General features: G+C 36.0%; 1 protein-coding gene across 1 annotated transcript in view; it reads left to right on the top strand.

The window, feature by feature from the left end:
- EDIL3 (EGF like repeats and discoidin domains 3) overlaps positions 1-11,318 on the top strand; it is a 259,518-nt gene extending 248,200 nt beyond the window's left edge. The window contains exon 10 of the mRNA XM_081943349.1: positions 3,054-11,318. Coding sequence (XP_081799475.1) covers positions 3,054-3,203 — 150 coding nt within the window. The 3' untranslated portion in view covers positions 3,204-11,318. The remainder of the gene's footprint in view (positions 1-3,053) is intronic.
- Positions 11,319-21,876: the final 10,558 nt, after the last annotated feature.

The following is a 21,876-nucleotide window of genomic DNA, read 5'->3' as shown; positions in this document are numbered from 1 at the left end:
TGCCATCTATCAATATCTCTTTTTAAATCCGTGCCATTTCATGGACGGAAGTGTAAAACTGTTTTCTTAGTTTTGAGATGTAGGTTTCAGAAATCCATCACAGCAATGGTGTCCAAAATGTCTGTTTCCCTTATGCAGAGTTTATTGACTTTTATACAGTTTTAACAAGCAAAGCAAAAGCAGGGGTAGCAACAGCGTCTTATTGGTTCATTTTACTTGTCAATCTCTAAGTCCATCCCAGCCAGAGTAGAGGCTTCACATATCTAAAGGTTCCTGGCACTACCTGGTTCTAATAAACAGTTGAGGTCATAGATGTTGAGGTAATAGATTACTGAGATATGGCAGTTTACTGCGCATGTCTGTACACAGCCTGTATAACTCTACATTGAGTGTATCTTTGAAATTATCTCTGGGGAAGCTTCCATCATAGGGTCCCTATCCATCTCTCTTATCTCTTTAAAACCAAGCTGGCTAACAATTCCCCAGCCTGCACAGAGCTGCAAGATGGGCTCCATCCTACCTTCATATGTCCAACAAGATTGAGGAAACCTCCACTTATGAACAGACAACACACCTTTTTTGTAGTACATGCATCCAGAACCAAACAGCATATGCAATTGGCAATTTGCATTAAATACCAGCCCTACACTCCAGAGAATATATTGCAAAAATATATGTATACAAGAATTACTTGGTACAAAAATCGCTATTGAATTCAATGGGAATGAATTCCTTTGCCATAACCCCTCCTCCAGGCTCTAATGCAGTGTTGTTTCTCCCTCTGCCTGCCTCTGTCTCTTTCTGTCTCTCTCTCTGTGTCTCTCTCCCTCCATCCCCTCCCCCCTTCTGTCACCCAGCAGCCACAAAGACTGTTTTATAAAGCAATACTTTCTAGGAACCTAAACAAATTCACAATTCAAACACCATCAGTTGCTTTCCAAAAGTCTCATGTATGGGAGTGTCCACAGGGTGTGCTAAAAAAATCTAAAGGATGACCAGCTCTGTTAGCTTTTTATGTTGCTTTGTTATATCCCCCTTATTATTGACCACATTCTCTAGACTCTTCCTTGGTCATGGAGCCATTTCTACACTCCAACATTTCTTTCTAGATAGCATTCATTTAGATTTTTTTAAAAAAACAAACCTTCACCTGTTGTTCTTTCATTCTCACCATGCATATAAGCATATCATGTAACTATCACCAGCTACTGAATGTTTAGTGACATACTGTTTGTACATAACAAGAATTCCTATGCTCCAAATTCCTACTTTCCCTATATGACCCTCATAATTTATGGTTTCATATCTCTTCATGTACTCTTCATATTGATTCTACAAGAGTCATTCAGATCGCTTATATCCTACTCCATTCCCTTATTTCACAAACTTAACAGGTATGTGTTTTTATTTCTTTCATTTCATTTGTTCATTCATGTTTTTTAGTACTTGCATTCCAGATTGCAATCTTCTCTATGTCCTGCCTCCATTACAGTTTTGGTGAATTGAAGCTTTCAGTGATGTATTTAAATAAGACAGAGAAGTTGTATTCTAACTTTCCAGCTATAGTTGCATTTCTGCCAAGTGCAACATTTGCTTCTAACAGTAAGAACATTGGTCAGTTTTGATACATTTTCAAGAGAATTCTATAGTCCAAACCTCAATTTCAACCCAACATGCAATTCTTTGTGAGCTATAGTTTAATCCCTAATCTAAAGACTGTTTTACAAGCCAACATATTTGCTGCATCCAACCAAACAGAAAGTAATTACAGTATATTAATAAATTTAGAACATCAGTAATAGCACAATATCAAGCACAATATCAATATACCAAAGACTCCACAATTCAACCCAGAGCTACGTTCCATTTGTACCACATGTGGACATTAAACTCTCCAGAAAGCATGCAAGTGGGAGAAAGTTGTATATAAACAAACCTCCAATGAGGAACAACTGATTGCCTATGATTGCCCACTAATATCAGAATGAAAATCTCACCTTCACCAGAATTGACATGGAAAACAATATACCACACTCACTAGAACTGACGGTAGGTGGTATTACCTAGTTGGGTAATGTAACTTCTGTAAGTAAAGTTGAGAGACATCAAGGATCCACACATAAAATATATCTAATAGTTCATAATGTCATAAATATAACGATAGACCGGATTTTAAACAATCTATGAGTATTTAGTGATGCTTTGAGCAACAAATTACTTTTAATAATAAAATATAATGGTATTTTATTTATTTGCACATAAGCTATTATAGATTTCAGAGAATAGCTGATCAGTTGATCAAAGTTGATAAGAGAAAGGTTTGTGACTATAGAGACCTGTAAAACTACTCAGCATACTTATGTTAAGAATAAATCTTCCTTAATTAGAAGGATTTGATCTCTAGTAGACTTATGTATTTATAAATCACAGTATTTTTTATTTTTATTTTCAACTAGCTGATAACCTGGCATTGCCTGAGCATTTATTTATAGGGGGGAAACGTTCGGACCAAATGTAATTTTTAATGTTGGATTTTCCTTCTTACCAGAGGGAGCCCCATTGTGGAGTACTGTGAAGCTGTTACCATGACAACTCCACTGTGCTGTACAGTAGAAGCCATTTTACGGCAGTACAGTAGAAGTCATTTTAAGGCACAACAGGCTGAATCTTAATAGAATACGCACACCGAGGGGTTTTAGGAGTGTCTTACTGCACATTATTTTTTTCCAGATAGTAAGTCATCTGTGTACTAAGTTTGGCTGAAATTGCTCAAGGCAGTCCAGAGTTATGCTAGAACATCAGAGATGGGTTTCGGCCGGTTCAGCCCAGTTGGGACGAACCAGTAGGGGTGGCGGTAGGAGGCTCCGAACACCCGCCCAGATGTTTCTACACATACGCAGAAGCATCACACAATGAGTGAACTGGTAGTAAAAAAAATTGAAACCCACCACTGTGGAACACACACACAGGTATAACATCCTTGAAGTGAACATTTTTATTTGTTTTGTGCACCACATATTTTTTATAACTATATCTTGCTGGTTGCCTTTCAGGTTTTCCAAGGAAACTTTGACAATGATACTCACAGAAAGAACGTTATCGATCCTCCAATCTATGCACGGCACATAAGGATCCTCCCCTGGTCATGGTATGGCAGAATCACTTTACGGTCAGAGCTTTTGGGCTGTACAGAAGAGGACTGATGCATAGACTGCACTTAATAGCACAACTCTTGATATTTCTAAATATATATATATACATATATATATAAAGAAAACTCCATAGAAGAAACTGCAAAACCTGTAGGAAGTTGAATGGGCTTTTCATGAATAAGTGCTCACTTTCTGGTAGGCTGTTCTCTTTTGTAAGGAAGTCTAAGCCTGCCCTTAAAATAGTCCAATTCTGATGCATATTCTTACCTCTTTTTTTCTTTTTCTTTTATTCCCTTTTAAATCTGCTCCAATTATTTCTCTGTTTTACTGTGAAAGTTCATGTTCTCTTCTGAGTTGTTCTCATTGGCTAAAATGTGATAAGAGCTCAAACAAATATGCTATCATTTTTGCAAAGGAAATGAACATGGTTTTACAGAGTTCATTAGTAATCTGAGAACAAGCTGATAGATGTCATTATTTCCAAACCCATGCAGTCATCTTACTTACTTACAAGTGATACTGTGGCTTTAGCAATAAGTTTTTTCTAGGGAATGACTTCATTTGATTCTTTCCCTTGTGCCTATCATATACTGTCATGACAAATGATACTATTTTTGAAAACAAAAATCTGTGGTCTGCGGTCCTTCCATGTCACACGCTACATTTTGTAATTTTTTTTAAAAAAGAGCCGAGTCCACGCACTTTAGATTTCATTTCCAGTTGTTTTGCTTTTCACTGAGCACAATGGGAACATTTCATTGTCTTTTATATTTAATCCCATTAAGTGCTGCTGGTTTTTTTGGGGGAGGGGGGGTGAGCAAAGCTGAATTTTATAGGACAAAATCTGTTACACTATGAAGTCTATGATTTTGTAAATGAACTCAGCTTACAGGTCCCCCCCCCCCCCCAACAATGCTGGGCTGACATGAATATGGACCAAATCTGAAGCTGATTCTCAGTAAAAGAAAGTTGCATAAATAGTTTAATATGGCATCCATGTGCTCCTGTCTTTTCTTCCTTCAGAGTTGGCTTGTTAATCTATGAAGGAGCTGTCCCCAACCCCTTGGGTCAATGGGCAAGGGAGCTAGTGTGATTAAAAAAAATCTATCATTCATTCCAAAATGAACCAATGTATCTTAGTTCGGAAGTACAACCTTGCTACAGCATTGTCCATAAGCTACACTTTAGAGGGACAGATACAAGTGATGGGCTGGGTGCTGTTATGATCTTTCAGTTATTGCAATATTCAGCTGTACAAAGTTATTTTGGGCACACAAGTTTGATAATCAGGCCAGGAAGAGGCAAAAGTAGAAGGAAAAGGAGGAGAAAGCAGAACGGTTTTACTGAATGCAAACATCAGACTTAATTTCAAACTGAGCATGTCTCTGGTTCTTAAGACTGTAAAGACATTGGTAGACTCAGGTGTATATACGCCTAATAACATCACAAAGTTAAGAATGTAACTTCAATTACTTTTAAAACAAGGAATATTTCTTTCTCTACTAAAAGATGCTATGTGTGTAGAAATTAGGCCACCAAAAGGCAGCTAACCAACCCAAGATCCCTGCTACTGGAATTCATCTTTTACTTACACTGTAAACGAGGACAACCAGAACTTTCTAACAATATGGAAGAAATAAAGTTATTGGGAGAGGTTTTCAAAGTGATGGTCTAGATCACAGTAAAGGTTCTTATTGTTACTGTAGCTCTTATATCTCTGGGACTTCTAACCTATCAGAGATACTTATGTGACAAGAATTATTCCTAATTCCAGGTCTCATACACCTTGATTGAGGAACATTGCTTTCTGTGCCTTGGATATCCTATCTGAAAATATACAGCTAGGATTCAATGCACACCAATCAATGCTAGAGCGCCATGTATCCCTAGTTTGTGCTCATCCAAACAAGATATGAAATACTGTTGCCATGGGAAGGAAGGTACCGAGATACTGCAAAAGGACGGCTGGAATGGCTTCTTATTTCCACTTATGTCCATCCACAAAGGCAATATAGAAAGACAGTGAGAATTTGACAGATGACTTAATCAGTGGAATTTCTCTTGCAAATGAAACTCCAGTTTGTTCAGGGGTTTCTGCTAGACACTGATCCTGGCCACTATTGCAAAGCACTTTCATTTAAAAAGTACATTTGCTGAATGTACTTTTCTTACTTGAAACTCTATATCAATCACCATCTCCATTCTTATTTTAATAAAAGATATGTGGGATGGGATGGGATTTTTTTTAGCCTCATTAAAATAGTTCACACTAAACATTTTTATTTAAATGCATTATTTCTTTGTTTCCAAATCATGGCAATATATAGTAAGTATGGGTTCTACAACCTTGATTATATATATCCCTTTCTCCATACAACCTGAAGTTTAGAGAATTGTCTAGAGCACATTTGGGAATACATGGGAGCATGGGAGAAAGCCAACAAAGGGAGGAGATGACGTAGCACAAGTAGATGTAGTATGTATCCCAAGTTCTTCACAGATTCTCCTATAGATTTGCTTCATGTGGTTTGGACTACATAGGTTTTTTTTTTAATTTTCAGATGATATTTCTTAAAAATGTCATCATAAAAAAAGTGTACCCAAAAAAGAAGACTGCTGTCTAGACTTTAAGAAGATCAGAATTCACACATTTAATTTGTAAGGCTTAGACAAAGATACTCAGAGATGTTCAGTAGGGGAATCTAATCAAGGTAAAGCAAGTACCGGTGTCTGTAATGAATGCCAAGGTTCTGTGTTTGTTTATGACTTTTGTGTATGTGTGTGTGTTTTAGTTGGATTTGTGCTGCATTACAATTTCACTAAACTGTTACTGTCTTATCTGTAACTGTGTTAACATTTCTTAACAATGTTGTTTATGGAATTGTCTTTGATTGTAGTGAATAATTTTAAAGAGAAAGTCAACTCTGATTGTATTAAGGTGTGAAAGTCTGATGGAATAAAGGTAGTAACCAAGATGACATTGAACTATATACAGCCCCTATTCTGCATTTTAGGCTTTTATAAAAATGCTATATAAGACACAGCCAAGCAAATCTGTTCAATTCTAAATTTCTATTCTAGAAGTTAAAGCAACAGCAATAATCTGTAGCTTGTTATTAAGTCTTTCTTTTTATAGTGGATCTATACTTTAAAGCAGAGATCAGCTAAAGAGTGCATCTTAGATGCATTTCTTCAGCCTTGGAAAGTTACAGGGGAAAGTAACAATTAAATTGAAATGCCAATCAGAGGGAGACATTACATTGAAGATCTCTTTAAAAATGGGATCTCTGCCAGTGGGGGTAAATTAAACTCTATGAAAATGTTGTGAGCCTATAATCTGTGCTTGCTGAGGCAAAAAAAAAAAAAAAAAAGATCCACCAAAAAGTGATTCATCGAGTGGTATAAGAATAGGGCTGGGAATTTGCTTGTGGCAGGTTGCCCATCCTAGTTAGCAACCTCATTCCTTCTTTCAGTGTTATTGGACAGAAGGTTGCCCTTATAGCCATGATGTTCATACAATGCAAAATAAATTAATTCAGGTCTTGGCACTGAGAACAAATTCAGAACCCATGAGCAGAGGTCTACCTAAGACTTATCTTGAAATCAGACAGGTAAAATCTGGATTAACATACCAAGCAGGTAACCCATGCCAGTCAAATCACTGCTATTTTTTATTTTTAAGTGCCAGGTACATAGCTACTGATTTGTAAGAGAAATTGCAGCAATGATACATTTTGTCATATGTGGATTCCAGAACAACATCATATTAATACTGAAATTGCCTCTGATAGATCAGGGTAATAAACATATTTTTTATTCTGTAGTAGAGAGTCATATGGAGGAAATTGGCCTGGGCTTAGAGCATCCCTTCAATAAGGAATGTTTTCTACATTGAGTTTCAATATGACAAACTTCTGATACTCCTATTATCACTTCATTGCACTAATGAAATAGTTTGTGCTGCTAGTCATTATAGACATAAAATATATTAGTGCTTTATTTTTTTAAATGCAAGGAAGTGAATATTTATTTGGTTCATTATTAACATATGTTATATAATTTACAATGCATAAAATGTCATGTTCAAATGTAATAATTTACATTCATTGTTCTTTTTGAAATGATTGTGTTATTTACCTTGCTTTGTTTATTTCTGTAAACTACTTAATTATATGATTCTGAAAGTGTCTGTTTTTAGCAAATATAGGCACAATTTGTTGAAAACTAATTCTCGCAAGACCTACTTAAATAATCCAGAATAACTGGATTACCTTGCTATAGCTATATTTATGACCTCGTACAGCTATAGAGAAACATGATCATCTTCAGAATTATGTTAAATAGAAAATGGAAGCTTTCACTGATGCCAATGGGAGATTCCTTTGAAGTAAAACTGTCTGCTTCTCCTGAGTAGTTTTATTGGCCCAAGGAAAGGAAGGAATTATTTTTGAATTCCCTTATCCCCCCCATAATCCTGTTAATGCTACCTTACAGCTGCTATTTATTCAGAAAAAAATGTGTATAAAACTGTTACACTCATATAATGAATATATTTAATTTGTCAGTCAATTAGACTTGCAAAGGATAAATTTCTCAGTGAATTGTGTTCTTTGGATGTTAAATAAGTTGACAACTAAATTGCACTTTTTAATTCCATGTGTCATTGTTTGAAATTTTCTACTGCTTTAGGATGTATTCTGTAGTAAGAATGAATGTGTACATCTATTCATAATTGCTCAGTACATGACACGGGTGAAACAGCCATCACTGATCAAATACCTCCAAACAAGTCAATCCCATCAAATAGAAAGCTTTTTCATTCAGAAATTTCACACACTCAAGTCCCAATCATCAGAGTTTAATAACTGGGTGCTTGAATAGTGTGTGATGTACATATGTGTTTAAGTCAGCCCTAGGTCTATCAATTACATCTTATTAAATAATAATTCCATCATGAAGTTTTACATATATTACATTCGGCTGGCTGTGATTTACAATTTGTTTATGCTAAGCCAATTCAGTAGCCAGTATTACAGTCCAAGATAAGTAGCTGGTGAATGACAACTGGAGCTTTTGGCCTAAAATAAAGAGAGCAGATTCACAAAATGAGCCAAACTAGCCTAACATCTATGTGCCTCACACAAAATGGTGAATTTAGAATGAAGTCATGCAATTACACTATATGTAGAGTGTTTTGTACAACCTTCGGCTTATGTGTATTTTTGAACATAAATTTGCTCTGTTCATGTGGCCTGTTTGCCCCTTCTAGTATAGTCATTCAGTGTGAAAACACCATTAAATGTCTCATCAGTTTTAAGACATTCTGTGATTTATGTAAGTGCTCATCAAAATATTAGAACATAACAAGTCTAAAAGGAGAAGTATAGACTCTTTACATGGAATGAGGAAACCTATCTTTTTCAGGATTCAGTAATCATGTCGCAGGATTTTGTATAGATAAAATTTATATGCATATTCAGACCTTGGATAAATGAAGCTACAAATAGGGTGCGGCATCTGATCCTCCCTTTAGTTCTTCATTGTGTTCCAGAAAAAATTCTGTCTGTGTATGTGGAAGCCTGAGACACTATTGTCCCACTTCACTTGTGATGCAGACAAGAGAGATATATATGAACTTGCCCAATTTCAATTTATGTTATCTGAAGCCAATGAAAAATTTCCAGAAGTTGGTACAAATTCACAGCTAAATTTGATTTAAAATCAACAAGTTAGTTATTTTAGAATAGCATCTCCCAAGTCATTTCCTTTTGAATGACTTTTATCTTAAAATCAAATGTTAAGAGGAGAGTAAACATTTGTTGGAACGATATAATAAAATTGTTTTTAACTTTTGTATTATCTTCAACAGTAAAACAGAATATGAGATTTAATTTCCCCTCTATTTACCCTAAAATGATTTAGTTATTTACTTCTAGGCAGATTTCACCTTTCTATAACCTTCCTAATTTGCTACTTTTATTGCCTGGGAATTAAAACATAATGCACAAGGCTTAGGATAATCTACTTCATTATATTAAGGGCTTGTCACAAAATCAACCACAATGAAAATATCCAGTTCAGATTTTTAGATTGACTTTCTCTTTTGGAATGAACACATACAAATTCATGCAGTTTTGAAGACTAAGAATTCTAATGAGCGTACCTGTGCTATGCCACAAATTAGGAAATACAATTTTGAAAACTGGCTTCTTATGTGTCAGTACGTACAGAACTCGTTCAGATACCTTGACAACCTGTGTAAAGTTCCAATGTATTTTGTATATACTTAAATTACGTAAAATGATGTTAAAGCAGTACAATCTTGTCTAGTCTTCAACCTTAACAATAAAACTTTTGAAAAATTAGCATGTTCTTGAAGTATATTGAATGTACACATTGTACGCCCTGAAAAGTATACTTATGTGCAAAACTCAAGTGTGAAAATTAAAAATTTGCAGCCATCTGATGTTGGGTGGGGATAAAATAATTAATAATAATTAACAATTCCACAAAAGGCTTTCTCAAGCCCAGTTCAAGTGTATTATTTGAAACAAGGTTCAAGAAAAAGAACTTCATTCTCCCAAAGAATGGAGGAAAGTACAAAAAATTGTAAGTTTTTCTATTTCAGCAGATGATAATTTTTTCATGTAGTCTAAAATATAAGAAAGTGAAACCTGCAAATTTCATCGATATTCTAATTAAACACTCATATATTAAACTGCTTGTTCCTTGAGATGTGGGAATAATATATGACAATACATCCATTGATGATGCTATTATGTTGGGACTATTTATGGAATTCTCTAAGCCCTCACATGTACCATTGAAAAATTAGTCATTTTGCCTTGGAAACCTGGTCTTGACCAAATTTGATAACCCTATGATGCAAAACAGATTTTTGTTTTGTCATATGAACCACGGCATACTGCAGCGTGCTATGATAGCTCCATGGAGCACTCAAAGATCAAAACTCAGCTGAGAAACAGATTGCTTGTACAAACAGTTTGCACATACATTTTTGTTTTGTTTTATCCTTTCTTAAACTCTTATACTCATCTCCATGTGAGTAGATTTCTGCTGATATAAATGAAACCTTTCCCTTCCATTTGTAAGAGACATCTGGATTTGAAGGGAATACTTCCAAAAGGCAGGCAGGCATGACAGAGAAGCCATATTTCCTAGGTCTCACAAGATGACACTTAGCTTATACTGTATACTGGATTTCCTACCAAAAACAAAACAGTGAAAATAACTTTTCAAGGTTGAGTCCTTGCTATACTCTGCTTAGAACACTGAATTCCACCTGCCTGTGTCTCTTTGCCATTTGTTTATTGAGTTGCTGGTCTCAACCAGTGCCAAGCCTGGGACAACATTTATGCTTACTACTTTGAGAGACACTTTGCTTCTTAAAATTCTGCCCACGTTTGCTAACGCCAGACTGTGGCAAGCATCCAGCTTCATATCTTTTTGCTGGCAGTCAAGAGTGCTGATCCAGAAAATCCTAATCCAAGGCAGGGTACAACTGTTAAATTATGTGACCTTTGTAAAAACCTCTTAGCCATTACTGTCACGTCTTTGACCAGGAGCTTCAAATTCAGAACTATCTTCAATTTGTTGGAGTCAATGAATAGTTGATAATACAAATAAAACTTCAGAGGACAGCGTCTCTAATGCCATTGACCAAAACATCTCTGTCACCAAGAAACTTTGATTGGATTATACTATACATTATGAAGTTAAATACATAGTTATAGAAGTTTATTTATGTATGTAACATACATAAATAAATAAGATCTTCCTGAAAATAATACTATTGAGGTTGTTCCTGATTCTTATGAAGACAAAGAATAATAATCTCTTTCTCTTACAGATCAGAAAATATTAGCTTTATTAGTTTATTCAGAAAATGAATGTAAGAATACAGCACACTGGGAAACATCTCAAACAGGAAGGTATATTTGCCAAGCACTTAACCTCATATAGCTAAGGACTGACAAAAATATGCAAACATTAACATCTGGATTGTGATTCTTTTATTTCTCATAGGCAATGAGACAAAGAAGGTTCTCAATAAGGTAGAAGACAATACACTTAGTTATTCTTTCCCCCCAATGAAGTTTATTTGAGTTGCATGTTATGTAAGATGGGCAGCTATATAAATTTGAAAAATAAATATGTTTACCTAATATTTTAATTTGTGTCTGTGTGTTTATTCAAACGTATTATTTTAGTTGTTTATTCCTTACTACTATAAATCCTGATGCTTTTTCCTTATTGATGTCTTCAGGAGGATGCCAGAAAAGACAAGTCAGTAGTCCTGGCAGCACAGTGAAAGCCTTGTCCCTTTAGTATATGTGTTCACAGTGATTTCTGATTAAATTTAATGCCAATTTGCTCTGCACACTACAATTGTACCGTTGCCTAGAAATGCATCAGTGGGTTTAGTAAAAATCTATTGCCAAGTCAATAAATTGAGCATTTTAGTTTCAATTAAATCATCACAACAGTGAAGACTCCATAGGTTAAATGAAGGATAGGAAGGATTGGCGCCACCAATCCCCCTCAATCTGCTTCTCGAAATGAAAGAAAATAAAAATTCAGACTGCATATTTTTATTTTTATCACCTTTATTATTTTAATAAGTACTGTTTCCCTGAAATTAAGACCCAATCAGAAAATAAGCCCTAGCATGATTTTTCAGGATGCTGGTAATTTAAGCCCTACTCCCAAAGTAAGTCCCAGTTAAGATCATCAGCCAGATGGATGCATTTAGGACTGTATTTTCCCCAAAAGACCTAACCAGAAAATAAGCTCTAATGCATCTTTTGAAGCAAAAATTAATTATTTTCGGGGAAAACTTGGTACCTCAAGTAGGACAAACATACCTAATACTTTTCCTTCTTTCTATTTTTACAACAACAACAACCATATGATGTGGGTTGGCTAAGAGAAAATGACTAACCCAAAGTCACTCAGCTAGCTTTCATGCCTAAGGCAGGATTAAAACTCACAATCTTTTGCTCTCTAGCCTGGTGCCTTAACCAGTAGACCAAACTGGCTCTCTGGTTCTTCATTCACTGTAATACGCAGTTGGCTAGATTGACATTTTAAACATTTTCCCACAATGTTCAATAATATAATTCTGTTATCTAATCTTACAGCCAGCTTTTTATGCAGCATTTATATAACAGATCTAATATTGCTTCTCTTCCACACTCGCATTCCATTTATTTTTGCAATACTACAATAGTTTTGTGAATAAGGTTTCTGTGCATCTGATGTTTCAAATGCAATGCATTTATTATTTTCTAGCATTTAAGATTAAGTTTGTTCATGATACACAAGTGTTGCAGTGAAGTTATTTCCCAACAATATAATTTAGTTTAAAAAAAAACAGCTTGCAGTGTAAGCAGAAGATGAAGATGTCTTGTTCTGTTGAAAACTGATACATCATGCTTATCTAAAACAATATATCAGGAAATAAGACAATAGGTGCATTTTTTAAATCTTCCATTGATTAGATAACCAAACAGCATCCACTAGAAAAATACATAAAACATGTTTTAAATCGATTAGACTGACTTTAGACTTTAAACATTTTCCCTCAAAATTCAAGAATTGTAACAAGAACAAGATCTCCAAATTATACCGATTCATTAAACATTGTATTAGATATAATTTTCAGATTTTTGCCATAATTTAATAAATATATTCTAACATACAGCAGGTAGCAGCATAAAACACTCAATAATAAAACACGTATCTTAACAAAATGGCAGTATATTAGAATATGGAATTCAATCCGGAACTGATCAATTAATATCTTGATTCGAGATCTGTATTAGATGGCCCAATTGAGCATCCTTGCAGTCATAAATTGCACTAATTGGAATTCCCATTCTCATGGGCAGAATCATGTAGAGGAGTGGTGCAGTGGCCTAGAGGTGGAGCTCTCGCCTCACAATCAGCAAGCTGTAAGTTCGATCCTAGGTAGCAGCAGATATACCAAAAATAATAATGAAAAATAAACATAATAACCCCCATGATATATTGTATATATTATAAACAATCACACACACATATGTTGTTGTTGTTGTTAGTTGCGAAGTTGTCTCCTTTTCATTGTGACCCACATGGACAACGTTCCTCCAGGCCTTTCTGCCCTCTACCATCCCCAAAGTCTATTTAAGATCACTCTGACTGCTTCAGTGACTCCATCCAGCCACTATATGTGTGTGTGTGTGTGTGTGTGTGTGTGTGTGTGTATTTGTGTTACAACCCCTGGTATGCCCAAATATGGGAGGGAGCTCACTACTCCCCCTTTCTGTCCTTCAGCTCATTACAGAAGACCATCCAGGCAGAAAACCATATTTTTATTTTTAATGTTGCCTTTTTATATTTGTGTTGTATTTGTGCTGATAAATAAAGGGAGACTAGTATAGATCTATTTCAAGCTATTTAGCTCTCATACCCTTACTGGGATTAGAACCTGGGCTGTATTATAATAATACTATAATACATCTGCCTAATATGTAATACAGCCCAGGTTCTAATCCCAGTAAGGGTATGGCTAGCTGACGAGAGCTAAATAGCTTGAAATAGATTTATACTAGTCTCCCTTTATTTATCAGCACAAATACAACACACACACACACACACACACACACACGTATGTATGTATGTATGTATGTATGTATGTATGTATTAGATACTTGCTCTAACTACAGTGGTTTCCACCAAGGTCCTCTGTTCCAGCGGGAACAGAAGTTTAATCCTATTGGTTGAAGGGTCTGACAGCTCCCTATAAAAGGGCTGCTGTCAGACTCAACCTTTGCTGGATTGTTCTCACATGTTGTACTTAATAAAGAGCTGTTGTTACCATTAAGCCTGTATGTGCCTATCCATTACCCAATCTAACAGTATGTATGTATGTACCAGTGGTGGGATTCAGCCAGTTCGCACCTATTCAGGAGAACCGGTTGTTAACTTTCTAAGCAGTTCAGAGAATTGGTTGGTGGAAGAAATCTCCTTTGTTTCTTTCCACATTACAGGTCTAATCCCTGTAAAGGAAGGCAGGAAGGAAACATTCTGGTGTTGTTTCTAGCCTAATCTCTATTGCCCTGTTTACAGAAACTGCGTCCGGTTAACACTTATTACATTGTAGCAGCTGATGCGAAGTGCCCATTGATGTGAGTGACGTTGAGTTGGCACACCCACCCAGTCACATGACCACCAAGCCATGCCTACTCAACTGGTCATTAAGGCAGAGAACCGGTTGTTAAATTAATTGAATCCCACCACTGGTATGTACGTACGCACACACTCACGCATGCATATTGTGTGTTGTACACATATACGTATATGTTACACTTCCTTTCCAAATTCTAATCAAGATCGGCATATATGTGTGGCCTCCGTGTACATATCTGTACTCTCTTCTCCTGTTGTATCTGTATGTATATTGTATGTATATACTTAGGAACATTGGGAAGCCTTGATGTAAAGGTAGGTCTCAATGTACAACCACAATTGAGCCCCAAATTGCTGTTGCTAAGTGAGTTTTGTTCCATTTTTACTATCTTTCTTGCCACATTTGTGAATCACACAGTTTTTAAATTAGTAACACGGTGGTCAAGTGAGCCTGACTTCTCCACTAATTTTGATCACAAAAAGTGATCACATGACCCCAGGATATTGGAACTGTCATAAATAAGAGTCAGTTGCCAAGCCTCTGAATTTTGGTCACATGACCACAGGGATGCTGCAATTGTATGAAAAACAGCCATAGCTCACTTTTTTCCAATGCTGTTGTAACTTCGAATGGTCACTCAATGAATTGTTGTAAGTCGAGGAGTACCTGTGCTCTGCTCTAAATCCCATGACTGGAATTGGGGGCGGGCAGGCTAGATTGGAGTTGCTGCCCAACTATCACTTCTACGCAGTGACAGAATGTTTCAGAATTTTATTTTTTCACAGCCCCAAGCCTGATGCCATCCATTTTCAAATTCAATTTTTTGTCTGACAACTTCTCCTGCTATTAAAATGTCAATCCAGTTCTGCACCCTATCGACACAGAGATGGACAGAGTCCCAGGCACGTTTACATATTTTCTTTCCAATGTTCCATTGGTTTGGAAAGAACAAGAAGGCAGGGAATGCTTCCCAACCCATTTACCAGCAATGATCATAGAAGAGCATCTGTCTTTTATTCTGTGCAATGGAGTGGGGTGAATGCCTGGGTATGTTCTCTTAATCCCTCTTGTGTCTCTATGTTTTTGTGTATTATTGTATGTGTGCACTGGAAAGTACAGGGAAAAGGAGTCACTTCTGAAGGCAGATATCCTGATTAATCTTTGTGGGCTTTTTTCACTTTCAGCCACAACATAAGCAAAATCATTTTTCCACAATGTTCCCAAATTATTACCTTCATTTCATGACCAGTCCATGAATGCCACAGGCTAGAGTTGTCGCTATTATGCTATTTCAATTCCTGACAAATAGCAGTGTTTAAGTTTCATCCATACTGTGCCCATACAGATACAATTGTCTCCTCTAGTAACAATTTTGCTGCTGTTTACTAAGAATTTGACATAATGCATGTGAAATGTAAATGAAATTAAAATTTAAACAGCAAAACATTAAAATGATATAACAGTGAATTGGAATATCATAACAGGCAGAAATCATTAGACCATTCTCTCCCCCATTAACTTCTAAATAGGGCAGGGAGAAATCTATCAGTTGACCTTTGTTGCCTAAATTAAGAAAAGAAAGAAACAGGGGATAAATCCAAAATAAAAACTATAAACGCATTATCAAAAACTTTATGATAATGCCATAAAGGGCACATTGCAATTTAAAAAATCAGATCTTAACATGGTAAAGGAAAACTACTCTAAAGTGATAGAAACATATATTAAATCACTGTTCTTGGCTCATCCTTAAGATAATTAAGAAAAGAAGGCAAACTATGAGATTGATCGATACGGATGAATCATTCCATAAATCATAAGGAGCCACATTAAAAAGAGAATTCAACTTGCCCTTTACATCTCATTTACATAAGAATGATGTTGTGTTTTCTCATGCTTTTTCACTGTTGCAGCTCTAAGATAATCATAGATAATAGTTGAAAGATAAGTTTGTTTCATTTCTGCTTCAGACTAAAAATGCTGAAAAAAGTTCACATTAATATTCATAGATATGGCAGTTTTTGTTAATTAAGTGTCTGAAGAGTTCTGTTTTTCATCAGTAGTGGTGACTGTAGTGTGTGATGCAGGATATATGCTCTTATTCAAGATCCAAGCCATGCCTCAATAAAGTCATCAGTGTAGCGTCGTTTCAAGAAAATTCAGATCCATGTCAGAAAGGAAAATAGGGCCAATGTGACATTTAAAATCCCTGCCAACAGATTTTTTCCTCTTTTCGTACAACCCTCAGTTGATGTTCATATTTCATATACATACTCACAATTCCCTTTCCTTTCCTTTTCCATTTCTGGAAAATACTGTATTGCCATGGGAGAAATGCCATCTTCTCACAGATGGCTATTCATTGGAAATAAGCTCACACTGCTAATGATCACATTTTCCAAACGGTTTTAAAAACGTAAAAACAGATTGAAAAACTCGGCAGTAACCATAAAAAGTTTCATGTGGGTTGAGGAAGTTTGTTCAGCATCAGTTCAATTTCTGAACTGACCAAAGGCATGCATAGATTGCACCTGTAAGTGGAAGGTCAGCAATGGAAACTATGAAAGAGAGAAGAGTACAGTGATATACACTGTACCAAAACTGTGAAACATAAAATTCTGAACTTTTAAGCATCATTCAACTAATCTAATCCAGTCAACATAAGCCCTGACTGGGCCTCACTGATAAAGAGGTTATCTGAACACAGAAGCGAGCAGTTGAAACATGCCAATGTTGTTGTGAACATCTCCTGAGGTTACTCATGTAATATATGGTGTGTCAGCTTATCCATGAATGTTTTCAAAGAATGACCCTCCATTTGTTCCACTGTACCCAGTTTTTTACCTTTAAAAGAACCATATGAGTTCCCTGTTAATATGAGGGTATCTATATAGTTATTTATACACCGGTAGGATTCTATCTCACAAAGATCTGCTGAGTATATGTGATTCTTGTGAGAGAAACTACCCCTGACTCTCCCCCAAAATGGCTGCTGAAAGATGAGGGCTATTTTCTTCTTCTTTTACTCACAATCTGATGTGTTCTTTGGCGGCCCTGCCCCCTGGGTTTTAAAGGGGGCATATCTTGACCCAAGATGACTTTAGGATGGCTGTGGACCAGAGGTGGTATTCTGCCAGTTCACCCTGGTCCAGGTGAACCAGTAGTGGGAGGCTCCGCCCACATGCCCAGACATCATCCTGGACAGTCTGCACATGCGCAGAAGGTTCTGTGCATGCGCAGAAGCTCCACACACAAGCTCCCAGTTTTGAACCAGTAGCGAAGGTAAGAGAAAACCATTACTGCTGTGGACCAGTGGTAGGTTGCAAGCGGTACACCCCAGTATGGGCATACCGGAGCCTGCCCGGAGCACTGGACACTGTTCCGGTACGATGCTCCGGAGGGCCCACCCACCCACCCAAACTCCTTAGTGGTCTTTTAAGTCTTTGGGGCTTCTGCGCATGTGCACGGCACGTACAGCACTGCGCAACACTTCCCTGAACATCTGGAGCATCGCGGAGGCTTGTAGAGGCGCTAAGACACATGTGCACGCTGGGCACGTGTGCACGCCCACTGCATGCGTCCATGCAGACGCCTCCGGGCTCGTTCCAACCGTACCGGTTGGAATGGGATCCAGAACCCACCACTGCTGTGGACACCCCTGGGATGGGGAGTCTTGAAGATTGCAGGTCCTTGTGGGAGCAACCAGAAAGTCAATGGTCTTTTTTTTTTAACATCTCTTCTTCCCAACAGAACATTTTTGTAACCATGTATCTTCACTTTTTGAATTTTCGTTTTTGTCCTTTACCTCTAAATATTAATTGGCTGTCTGAATGCGGATTTATTTCAACCCCCAGCTGGGCTCTACCTCCTTTTTCTGATTTATTTTTGATATATTTATTGCTTACACCAGTTCCTGCTTTCTCATATGAAAGCACGGCACGTATCTTTGGATGGTGAAAATGTTATTATATTTTGTTGAATATTTTCACTGCAGGGAATTTGCCCTAAATATTTTAGATACACAAAAGAAATTTGGTTTTAAAGCAGAAGATTCATTGGCAAAGAATATAGACTGAGAAACAATACATAGAAAACAGACTCAGAGGCAAGAGTGTGATTCTCTAACAGTAAATTGGTCAGGAAGAAACATAGATCCAGAAAAAACGGAGGGGACTTCATACACCTTCCTAAATCTTAATCCTGTGCTTTTATATAATAGTAGAGAACCCTCTGGTGAGAAAAGCAATAAATGGGTCTTTTTAAAGAGATTTGAAGGACAGTGGAGAATGAATTTATTACATTTAATTGAGGAACAATCTCATTTAGCTTTTGGGGGGATATAGATTGTTTTTGGAAATTGGTCTTAATGTATCAATCAGCAATTTATAAGAGATAACATTAAGAAACAATCATGTACATTTTATCTGAGACATTAGGATTAATTTGGGGGATGATCTGGAATTGAAATTGTAGTAAATTTTGTATGTTGGTTATAATAACAGATTGTTAAAAGAGAGTTTTGGAATTTCAATCTTGACCATCTTTTATTATTAATAATACTTTTTCTAATGTTATTATTGTAAAAACAATTATTAATGTTTTACTGTTAACTATTTTGTTACTAATATAGTGGTAGATTTAATAGTTTAGGGATTTAGTGGTTTAAAACACTTTGGTCCTACTTTGCAAGGGATGGGAAACTAACATTGTTGTATTATATTAATCAGCATTCAACTAGGCAGGATTGTAAGCGTTTATGTCAGTATTTTTTTTCTAAGACATTTTTTGTTTTGTTTCTTGTGGTTTTTTCCTTTGTTTTTCATATTTTGGTGTTTTGCATTTTAACCTTCTTTGAATAAATTAAATATTATGAGAAAGAGAAATTAATGATGTGGAAGACATAAGAGTGTGTCATAAAAATATTATTGGCAACAGTAGAGTTATTTACTTTAGTAGAGTTATTGGGTTCACCCGAATCACAGTTGTCTTCCTATCTTAGAATTCAGTATTTCTTTGAATTGCAGAACTATCATTATATCAAATTTGTTTATAAATCAAAATATATGAATTCAGTGAACTGGTTTCTTGCACTTGATACTCAAAATGAATAATCTAAATGTATCTCATCATACAGGATTCATTCATCAAATGAACTACCAGTTCAGATATTAACCCAACCTAATAATTTGCATTCTTTTTAGGGTCAGCATTTAACATTAAAGATTCTAAATCAAGAGGCCAACTAAACAAGAAGCCACCAACAAGAACAAAAATTGACTTACTTGTGAACTTGGTGGAATTAGTATAGAACAGCACGTCTTCTGTGTAATTATATAAACATTAACTGAACGTTATTCTTTATTGATAGGCAACAGAAAGACAGCTAGATAAATATGTTCCAGTGGTGGGTTGCAGGTGGTATGCCCCGGTAAGGCCGTATTGATGCATGCCCGGATCACCGGGTACTGTTCCGGTATGGTGCTCCAGAGGGCCCACCTGCCCGTCCATCATCCTTACCTGTCTTTAAACTCTTTGAGGCTTCTGTGCATGTGCATGGCGCATACAGTGCCTGCGCAATGCTCTGCCGAGCAGCTGGAGCCTCACAGAGGCATCGCTGGAGGGTAAGACGCATGCACATTCATGTGGAGGATGCCGGGCCCCGTTGCAACGGGATCCAGAACCCACCACTGACATAGTCATATAAACATTAACTGAAAGTTATGAGGGGGGAGAGGGAGAGAGGGAGAAAGACATTTGAACACATTTATAATAATATGTTTGCAAGATAATAGCATATAAGCTGGTTGCCTGGGCCCATTCTGCCATAACTTTTAAGGTACTATATGGCTTTATTTTTTCTGTAACAAACATGTTATCCCACTCAACATCTATTTGACCTATGAATTGCAATCTAAATTAATGCTAATAAAACAGTAGTCTATTGGACAAACTGGCATGCTAAATCATTGTTGGTAAGTGTTAATTAAGTCTTCTTTATAATATTTAATTCAAGGTTTTCAATTATATACCTAATGATAAAGAAGTTGAACCTTATGAAGCTTTACTTACTGGTACTCCAATAGTAATGTCTGGATTAGAGTCCCATAATTTATTGCCATTGCTCCTACTAACTTAGGCAGTTGAGTTTAAATTCAGAATATCAGAATGCTTATTTTATCAAAAATATACCATAGATTATAGGTTTTGCTACCATCATTTATGGGGAAACATAATTTTATATTAAAAGTGGGGAAATAGGAATATAAAGTCTACATGCATTTTTTTTAAATGCAAAAAAGAAGATAAACCCTATTTCTTTAAGGAGAATGGAATGGCAGAAGCCCAGGAATAGAAGAAAGAAATTAGCTTAATAAGGCAAGGTGGCCCTTTGCCATTGAGTAGATCATTTATGATAGCAATAGGCTAAGGTGATTGTCCTACTGACTTCAATTTTTCTGCGCTTCCATTTATATTAGCAGCTAGATTATAAACAGCAGAGATGCAAATTTTCTCTTTAATCTCAGTTCTCATGCATAACCTTTTTGTCATTTCCATCTTAATTAGTTCCTAGAATAGCAAAAAAGAAAGATAGTGTTAATCAGCAGAGTGATATTAGTTATCATGCCAGTCCTTGGTTCATGATATAAGGGCCAAAGGCACAAGCTATTTCTATAGTATAGCACCATAGCCTTTATATCATCATCTGTGACATGTTCTTAGTACAGACTATTTCATAACATATAGGAAGACTGTCAAATGGATTAGATTTTTACAGAGTAAGCCCATTTTTCAAAGTTTCTCACATAGTGGCTTGTGAAAAAATAATATTTTGACCATAAACTACATCAGCCGTCTTCTGTGATCTAAATTATAAATAAAAATCTGTATTCCCTAATAGCATTCTAAAAATTAGAGTATACAGCATTAAAATGATTAATAAAAAATAATTTCAAAATTTCACTTTTAGAACTCCAAAGTCATTTGGTTTACTCAATCTAATATTAATATCTGGATTAAGAAGTTAAATAACTATCATTCTTTTACATATCCATGAACTTCATTATGAACTTATTCATAACAACAATAACAACAACAACAACAATAATAATAGTAATAGTAATAATAGTAATAATAATAATGCCATTGTAAAATAGAACTTTGGACAATAACATTGATTTACATAACAAATCAGTATTTTTCTTATGAAGATATAATACAAAGACATTTTTTATTCCACCCTCTTACACTTTTTTGGAACACTTGACTGTTATTATGTCTGGAGTATTCTAAATTTTCTAAAGCTTAGTCTATTGTCTGAAATTATTATGAGCCATGAATTGATGTCATGGCAACATGTCTTAGACTTGTTGTCTTGTATTGAAGGTTAACCAATTGTCCTTCAAGAGAAATGGTTATGGCATAGAAGCCTAATCCTCATGATTTAGGATAAGGCAAGACAAATAAAAATATGCTTTGTGTCTCTTTGTTTGCAGCTGAAAACAGTAATTATTTAAGGACTAAGTTTATAAGAAG

This window comes from Natrix helvetica (assembly GCF_964273705.1).
Source record: "Natrix helvetica genome assembly, chromosome: 2".
NCBI classification, from domain to species: Eukaryota; Metazoa; Chordata; class Lepidosauria; order Squamata; family Natricidae; genus Natrix; species Natrix helvetica.
This window is presented reverse-complemented; position numbering and strand designations above follow the sequence as displayed.